Below are 9,291 nucleotides of genomic sequence, written 5' to 3'. Positions count from 1 at the left end.
CAGCTCTCCCATCCTGAGAAAGAGTCAGGCCACGGGATGTGTTTTGTCATCTGCTGTCATGTAGCTAACCACTCCCAAACTTGGTGGTTCAAAACAACAACTACTGTATTTGCTCACAACTCTGGGGGTCGGGATTTTGGGCAGAGCCCAGCTGGGATGTTCTGCTTCATGTGGTGTCAGCTAGGATTTCTTAGGAGGTTGCAATCCGGCTGGCTCTGCAAGCGTAGGACCTAGGCATCTGCACCGGGCCCCATGCTCAGAGAGGCCCTGGGGTTGATCTAATGCTCTGCTGTTGCTATTCTTGAAATTCATAATCATTTTTGAACAAGGGACCCTATGTTTTCATTTACAGTGGGCTTCACAAATTGTGTAGCTGGTCTGGGTTGCTATCAGATGCCTGGGACTGGAGCATTCTGGATAGCTTCATTCACAAATCTAGGGTCTTGGCAGGGTTGGCTGGAAGGCTGGAACCTCTCTAAAACTCTCCACATGGCTAGTTTGGGCTTCTTCAATGGAAGCTGGATCCCACGAGTGAGCATCCTGAATGGCAACAGGAAGACTTCAGATCATAAGGCCCAGCCTCAGAAGTTCCAGTCACTTTTCCCACATTCTATAGGCCAAAACAAGCCAGAGGGCTAGCCTCGATCCAAGAAGAGTGGCTGGGGACATGGCAAGGCCTCCTTGTAACAGATTATGTGTGAAGAAAGTATTATTACACCCATCTTTAGGAATATACCCTACCATATGATATGTGTGTCCTGTCTGCCCAACAGGCCAGAGAAGGATGTGTTTGCTGCTTCCCCTCCTGCCCTCTCCCTCCCTCTGCCACACTCCCACTGGAGCCTAGCTGAATTGGTTTGTCTTAGATAGGGCAGGGATCTGTTTAGTCCACTTAGACGCTGAAAATGACTAGAGGACTGGCCTTGAGCCAGAGAGTCTGTGAGGCCTGTTAATCACTTACCAAGTAAGGTAGTGGGAAAAGGGTGGGCTGGGTGAACAGGTGAAGGAAGCTTGGGTTCATGGTTCTACCCCTTTCCCTCTGAGCAATGAGGACAATTGGAAGGAGGAGTCCAAAGCAAGTATAGAGCCTTGCTACTCCAAGTATGGTCCCCAGACCAGCAGCACGAGCTTCACCTGGGGGTGTGTTAGAAACGCAGAAGCTAAGGAACCAGCTCGGGCCTACTGAGTCAGATCTATAATTTAACGAGACCCCGAGGTGATCTGTATGCATGTTAAGGTGTGAGGAGCTGACAGACTCTGGAACAGCAGTTCTCACCCTGGCTGCCCAGTTGGAATCACCTGGGAAGGTTTTATAAGTCCTGATGGCTTGGCCACACCCCAGACCAACCAAATCAGCATCTCAAAGTGGAACCTGCATTAAGATGTTTTGCTCCTCACTAGACAGTTCCCGTGGGGAGTGAGGAAGCCAAACTCCAAGCCCTTCCTGAGTGAGGACTCCGACATGCCTCTTCTCTGGAAAGCAAGAAGTCAGGGCTGAGCTTCCTGTGAGGTCCAACCCTCCTCACCAGGAGCTGTAGACGTTCATTTTCCCAGATTATACTCCAGACCCTGCAGGCTCTGGGTTCTGCCCATGTTCCCCCTTCCCACGTCTACCCCTATGTGTGAAGCCAGGACTCTAAGGGGCAGCTCTCCATGTAAGTGTGAACAGCAAACAAATCAGTCTGGACACAAACAAGGCATTTCCTAACAGGAACCTCAGTTCAGTGCTGAACAAACAGGCAACCAGAGCCCCCGCCCCACTCCCAGACCTCCAGCTGTCAGCAAGGCTCAGCCTCTGCACCTGGCCTGGAACGTGAGCTTTCCTGGGACTTCCAGTGCTCCCTCCCACCCAGTTCTCTCCCAATCTGTCCCCAACCCTGGACTCAACCTCCCCCAGCCTTAGTAGGGGGTGGCAAAAGCTTGGTGACAACCCCAGAAACCCACCCGTGTGGATGAGGGGAGGTCTAGGCTGGTACTGCAGAGCCTGTGACAAGTCTGTTTTCTCCCTGCCCAACACCACCCAACATTTATCTGAAGACTCATACATCTCCCACTACCACCATCACATCTCCATTTTCCTTTCTTCTGAGCACAGAAACCTCTTTCTAGATGGTTCTCTCATCCTCTCCCCTCTCCAACTGCATCTGCTTACAAGACACTTGGAGAGGTCACACACACTATAATCCAGTTCTTTTTATGTCTTTCTATTTCAACAATGCCCCTGAGTTTCTGCATCTTCAGATTGGGTTCTAATGCCCATGATGCAGAGAGGAGCTAAAGACATGGGCGGTGACTTTAAGAAAAAGAACCAATACCTTTGTTTGGTGTTAGAAGTTCCAACAGTTATGAGCAGTTAAAGCAAGGTAGTCTTTAAAAGAATTTATCCTCTTTCACACACACTCTTCCACTACAACGCCATCCCCCATTCACCCCAAAGGAAAAAAAAAAATCTCACCCCAAGGGCTGTGGGCAGGGAACAGAAATCAATTCAATGAAACTCAATTTCAGCCATTTACATTGACACCCTCATCATGGAATTTAGAGTCAGATGGACCTGGGTTTGAGTTCAGGCAGTTCACCAGCTGTAAAACAGACCACCTAACTCTCCAAGATGCAGTTTCCTCCTCTGTAAAGTGGGAATAACAGCATGGCTGCGGGGATCAAGAAGGCAGCACCAAGGGGCGCCTGGGTGGCTCAGTTGTTAAGCGTCTGCCTTTGGCTCAGGTCATGATCCCAGGGTCCTGGGATCGAGCCCCACATCCGGCTCCCTGCTCCGCGGGAAGCCTGCTTCTCCAGAGCTCTCCCACTCCTGCTGCTTGTGTTCCCTCTCTTGCTGCCTCTCTCTCTGTCAAATAAATAAAAACCTTAAAAAAAGAACGAACGAATGAAAGAAAGAAAGAAGGCAGCATCAATATGCACCCCGCACAGAGCCTGTGGTAGCACAAGATTTGATAGAGGACCATCCCTCTTTCTTGGCCATTTCTTCAGAAACTGGAGGAATAAGGAAGATCCAGAATTCAGTTCAGCAAATAGGTTTGTGCTTACTATGTGCTAGGCACTGGGGCAGGCATGGCTGCTGGCCAGAATGGCAGTGGAGATGCTGACTTGGGTCTTGGGTTGTCACAGGGGGTCACAGGGGCATGGTGTAGCATGAGCTGGAGGCTGAGTCCTGGACCCAGTTTTCGCTTTTGTGCAAATCACTCCCCACTTAGTTGGGCCTCACTGTCCTTCCTTTTCAGCACAAGAAAGGGCTTTGGCTAGTTTGCTGCTAAGGGCCCAACCAGCTCTAAAGTACTCTAAGCAGGTAGAAAACATACTAGTATCACTGCATGAGGCTTGTTTGCCCCAGTCCTCATCCTTCCTCTCTGATCATTCCTTCTTCCCTCTGTCTTCACCCATCCTTAAAGCTGGGAGGCCCCGAGAGGCCCATACTATAGCTAGCCCTTCTCTCTTCTCTCCCAACATTTTCTGTCTGCCTAATCTCACCTACTCCTTGCCTTCATAAGCTTCCCTCTCTTTGAAGGTTATCTGCAGAGGAAAGTTTCCTCCAAGGAGTCTTCCTGGATCTCTGAAGTTATAACTACTCTCTATCCTTCCTACTCCCATAGAATCTGCCCCTTTAGTCTGACAGTTGTGAATCCCTCCCCCCCTTCCCCCGCCCCGGGGCCCCAGTCATGAGATCGTGAGTTCCCAATGAGAAGAAACTGCATTCTTCATTCCTTTGTACCCCTCATTAACTCAGCACATAAAAAAGGCCTCAAACAAATAGATGTTTGTTAACTTCAGTCTAATTGAAGAGCCTAGGATTTCAGAGAAAGTCTTAAAAGCAGCATACATAAGAAAAAGTTAGGAAACAGTAGGTAACTGCAAAGTGCAATGTGTGTTGTCCGCATATATAGTGCTTCCCCAGTGTCACGGTGCATCCTGGGGAGAGAGGAACAAACAACCCTGTTTGCTCTTGACCTGTCAGGGCAAGGGGATGCAGGAGGGGCAGCACAGGTGTGGGCTGGAGCTGAGGCAGCCAGGCAGGGGGAGGGGGTGTGGGGTTTCCCTACGGTAGCCCCAGGCCTTCTCATCCTGTGGGCTGGGCTTCCCTGGGCCTGATGTGTGTGGGCCCTGCGCTTGCCCCACTTAGCACCTTTCTCCTGGATGCAAAAGCCACCCTTTGGAAAGATGAGAGAGGTGGAGAGACACCCTGCAGAAGAGAGGGCAAAAAGGAGAAAAGGGACAAGAATTCTCGAGGGTGTTGGGAGAAAGGGCAGCAAAGGGGCCCCCACAACACATCTTCTCCAACTTCCTAGGTCCCAGTGGCTCTAGGACCCTGACTAGGGCTCAGAATGTTGGTGTCCATAGCTGTGCTTTTTCCCTCAATCCAGAAAAAGAAACTTGTTCTCTACCTAAGTGACATAATCCAAGGGCCAAGCCTAGCGGTCAGTAAACATCAGCAATTAGTGTTATTACCCTTTCCCCTCCTTTTCCTCCTACACTTCAAACCTATAGGCAAGTATAGAGAATAACGAAAAGAATATCCATATGCCCACCGCTACATACTTTATCAAACATCTATACTACAGTTGTTTTAAGAAATTAAATGTCACAGGAGCGCCTGGGTAGCTCCATCAGTTAACTGTCTGACTCTTGATCTCAGCTCAGGTCTTGATCCCAGGGTCATGAGTTCAAGCCCCGAGTTGGGCTCCGCGCTGGGCGGAGAGAGAGAGAGAGAAAGGAAAGAAAGGAAAGAAAGACAGAAGGAGGGCAGGAGGAAGGAAGGAAGAAGAGAAAGAAAGGAAAGGAGACAGAGGAGAGAGAGCAAAGAGAAAGAAAGAAAAGAAAAAAGAAATAAACTGTCATAGAAAATGGGCAGCCTATATGCCCTGCCTAGTCCTGTTCCCTTCTTCCTCCTCAGAGCTCATCCTTATTTTTTTTTTTTTAAGATTTTTATTTATTTGAGAGACAGAGACAGTGAGAGAGGGCGAGCACAAGCAAGGAGCGGCAGAAGGAGAGGGAGAAGCAGACTCTCCACTGAACAGGGAGCCCGATGTGGGGTCGATCCCAGGACCCTGGGATCATGACCTGAGCCAAAGGCAGACGCCCAACCCACCGAGCCGCCCAGGCGCCCCTCATCCTTATTTTAATTGCCGTAGTTTTCTTGCTCAACAATGTCTTTATATGCTTACATCACATATTTATGCCTTAGGTTATCCATGTTTTAAACCTTTTTATGAAGAGTGTAGCGGCTTTGTAGTGTGTCAGCTTAGCTAAGCTAGGACTACATTTCCCAGAATTTCCTTCGGTGCATGGCTGTGGGCTCAGGCTGGCCACAGGAGAAATCTGCATGATAATTGGCAACGGAAGTGAAGCCGAAGCTGCCTAGCTGCCTGTTTACACCGCGTAAGGCAGGCCCTGGGATGGCTCGTGCATTATGACAGGTTTGCTGGCTCACCTTGCTGATGGGGGAGGTGGGGGGAAAGCAGCTGGGCACAAAGCTCCTTTATTTCCCATCAGAGCCTCTTCAGTTTCCCCAACTCCGGCGCGAGGTGTGGATTTAGTTCTAAAACGAAGGACCAGATTCTTCTGCAGGTCACCTGCATGAACAAAGCTAGAGGCTTACAGATGGTGTGAGACTGAGGCAGTTTCCAGCTCTCTCTTGCTCTTGCTCCTGGATTCCAATTTGTCCTTGCTCCCCCACTTCACATCCATCCTTCCTTCCCAACTGCCTGTCCCTGGATTTAGTCCCCAGCCACAAAGAAGTAACAATCTTATATAACCAGCTCCCATAACTGGGTACAAATTCTCATGATAAAGTCCTTATTCTTTGTCATTCCTAGTCATCCTGCTTCTCAGATCGGATCCTGACTAATCCAGAATATGCTACCAGGCATGGTTTCCAAGAAGATCAGAACCTTAGTGAGTGGTGGGTTCTCTGAATTTGGTCTGGATTATAGAATTGATTCTGTGATCTAAATAGATTTAAAGGCATAAATGAGGGCGCCTGGGTGGCTCAGTCAGTTAAGTGTCTGCCTTCGGCTCAGGTCATGATCCCAGGGTCCTGGGATCGAGCCCCACATCAGGTACCCTGCTCAGCAGGGAGTCTGCTTCTCCCTCTCCCTCTGCCCCTCCCCCTTGTTTGTACTCACTCTCTCCCTCTCTCAAAATAAATAAATATTTTTAAAATATAAAGGCATAATTGACCCCTTACCAAGGATTACCAAGGGTTACCAGGGGTACAGGGATCACTGGTACTCCATGTCATAGAACGGGAGAAAAATATTCTTTAAGTGATCACCTGTAGACAATTGTAATTTGGTGCTTATTGAAGTCAGTGTTTTGATTGACTATTTGCTTGAATATAATTACAATAAGATTGGTGGATTGTTAAAATGCCCTGAAGAATTTGGGGAAAGAATATGATGAGTCAGGGCTTTAAATTCTCATCTCAAGATCCGTGTAAGGGACCTGAAAGTTTCTATGGCTGACCAAAGAATTCCTTTTACAGCAAATGAGGAGCAACAATGGGCTCGGGCTCGTGGAATTTACTGGTCTTATCATGTTCCCCATCACCCTGAAGCAGCTGGCCTGAGGGAAGAGTAGAATGGCCTTTTGAAGCCTCGGTTATGGTACCACCTGGGTGGCAACACCTTGCAGGGCTTGGGTCATGTCCTTTGAGATGCAACATGTTCTCTCAGTCAGCAACTGACATATGTTGCTGTTTCTCCCAAAACAGGGATTCATGGGTCAGGAAGCAGAGGTTAGAGATGAGAACAGCTTCCCTCAACATAACACATGGTGCTTCTCCAGCAAAAAATGCTGCTTTCTGTCTCTGAAATGTTGGGTTCTGCTGATTTAGAGGTATTAGTTCCCCAAAAAGAAATATTTCCACGTGGAACACAGAAGTGGTTCCACTGAGCTGGACGTTGACACTGGACTTGCTACTTTGAACTTGTCTTGCCAGCGAATCAACAGGCAAAGAAGAAGGTTATTGTCCTGCCTGGGGTGACTGTCTTGACTTCCAAAGGGGAGAATGGGGAGTCTCTTGGTATTCCCATTCCTGTGATTAAAGTCAATAGCAAAACTACCACAACCCAATACAGGAAGAAGTGTTAGGGGTCCAGACCAGAAGCCAAGGTCACCTCACCAGGCAGGGAGTATGAAATGGGAAGAGGAAGAGTATTTATAAATACCAGCTAAAACAGTTGCAGAAGTGAGGATGAAACTTTTCTTCTTATTTCAATGTAAATATTTTTCTGGTTTTTTTTTTTAAAGCTTTTATTTATTTGACAGAGACACAGTGAGAGAGGGAACACAAGCAGGTGGAGTGGGAGAGGGAGAAGCAGGCTTCCTGCGGAGCAGGGAGCCCGATGCGGGGCTCGATCCCAGGACCCAGGGATCATGACCTGAGCCGAAGGCAGCCGCCCAACCAACTGAGCCACCCAGGCGCCCCAATATTTTTCTGTTTTAATAAAAATATTTCCTTCCCCTCCCCATTCTCCTACTGTCTAAATAAATTTTTAAGATTATTTGTCAGTAATTAAGTTACAGGATATCACAGCAGAAATGTGCCTCAGCTAGAAGAGAAATGAACATCACCGTAGTGTGAATCAAGAGACTTTGTATCTTCTTTGGGTGGGGAGCATTAAGAATGTACTTTTTCTTTCTCCATATCGATAACCACTTGATCTCACACGTTTTCACTGTGCAAGGGATAGATGCATCATGTTAAGCAGAAGTGCAAGTTTGCTATCATTTGCTTTCAAACTTTATTTCAAAGTTAAGCATAGTGAAAACGGGTATTTGTGGATGCCAAGTTGACCAAGGATGGACTATGGTGGCTTTGTACAGTGTCAACTTAGCTAAGTTGAATCTCACTTCCTAGAATTCCCTTTCCTGTATGGTTCTGGGCTAGAGTTGGCCATAGGAGAAATTTGCGTGACATTTGAAAAGAGGGAGTGAGGCAGCCATGTTTATTCTTGGAAGGTCACTATAGGGTCAGGGCTCTCCATTCTGTTCCACTGACCCATTCATCTATCGTTATGCTGATACCACACCATGTTTATCATTCTAGCTTTATAAGGAGTGTTGATATTGGGTAAGGGGAGTTCCTTCATCTTATTCATTTTATTCATACTGTCTTAGATATTCTTGGTGTTTCAGTATATAGTTTTTGAATCAGTTTGCCAAGTTGTACAATTCCATAAATTTTTAAAATTCTACTTGCCTTTAAGATAATTTTGGGAAGAATTGTCATCTTTTGACATTGAGTCTTACCATCCATATATTCAGATCTTATTCTATGTCCTTCAATATTGCTAATTTTCTCTGTAAGCATTTTACACATTTTTTTTTTTAACAACTGATAATCAATTTATTAAAAAGGTTGATTTAAGCATCTGCAATGGTGACTTCAGCCTCAACTCCTGGCTCAATACTGATGGAAGTAATCTGCTTAACAATCTCCGAAGGACTGTGCAAATCAATGAGTCGCTTGTGGATCCTCATCTGAAAACGATCCCAGGTCTTAGAACCTTCACCACAAGGAGTTTTTCTTGTAGCGATTCTCAGAGTCTTGTTAGGCATCCGAACTGGTCCTTTCACTTCGAGATTCTTTTCCTTTGCGCCTCTGATCAAGTCAGCACATACCTTTTCCAAAGATTTTACGTTGCGGCTGGTGAGAGTAATTCTGATTCGGTGAATCACCACCTCCGGTTCCACGGGTGTCTTTCCGGTGTCTTGAAAAGCCATGGCTGCGGCGCGGCTTCCTGACCGACTTGTTCCCATTTTACACATCTCTTAAGTGTATTCCTGTGTATTTTATAGTTTATGATGCAGTTACAAAAGAGATATTTTCAATTACATTTGCTAATAATATTTACCTTTACCAATTCTTATATATTGATCACATTTCCAGAAATCTTTCTCTGTGGATTTGCTTAATTTCTCTATAGATAATCATATTGTCTACAAATTCTTCCAACTCTTATATCTTTCTTTTTGTGGCTTATTGTATTGGCTAAGATTACCAGTACAATGATAGACACTGTGGTAATGGATATACATGTCTTATTCCTGACTTTAATTGGCACTGCTTCTGAAGTCTTATTTTTAAATATGATCCTTGCTATAGATTTTTTTTTTAAGATTTATTTATTTATTTGACAGAGAGAGAGAGAGAGCACAGGTAGGGGGAGTGGCAGGCAGAGGGAGAGGGAGAAGCAGGCTCCCAACAGAGCAGGGAGCCCAACATGGGGCTCAATCCCAGGAACCTGGGATCATGACCTGAGCTGAAGGCAGACG

The 9,291-nt window shown here is 46.6% G+C and overlaps 1 protein-coding gene across 1 annotated transcript; it reads right to left on the bottom strand.

Moving 5' to 3' along the window:
* Positions 1–8,334: 8,334 nt before the first annotated feature.
* LOC118007444 (40S ribosomal protein S20-like) lies at positions 8,335–8,767 on the bottom strand. The gene has a single exon (XM_035000485.1). It carries the CDS (start codon positions 8,737–8,739, stop codon positions 8,380–8,382), a length of 360 nt encoding a protein of 119 aa, XP_034856376.1. The 5' UTR covers positions 8,740–8,767; the 3' UTR covers positions 8,335–8,379.
* Between the last annotated feature and the right edge of the window lie 524 nt (positions 8,768–9,291).

The sequence above is a fragment of the Mirounga leonina genome, unplaced genomic scaffold (assembly GCF_011800145.1).
Source record: "Mirounga leonina isolate KUSES-001 unplaced genomic scaffold, KU_Mleo_1.0 Mir_125, whole genome shotgun sequence".
Classification (NCBI taxonomy): domain Eukaryota; kingdom Metazoa; phylum Chordata; class Mammalia; order Carnivora; family Phocidae; genus Mirounga; species Mirounga leonina.
The sequence above is the reverse complement of the archived record's forward strand: the minus strand, read 5'-3'. Positions and strand labels throughout refer to the sequence as shown.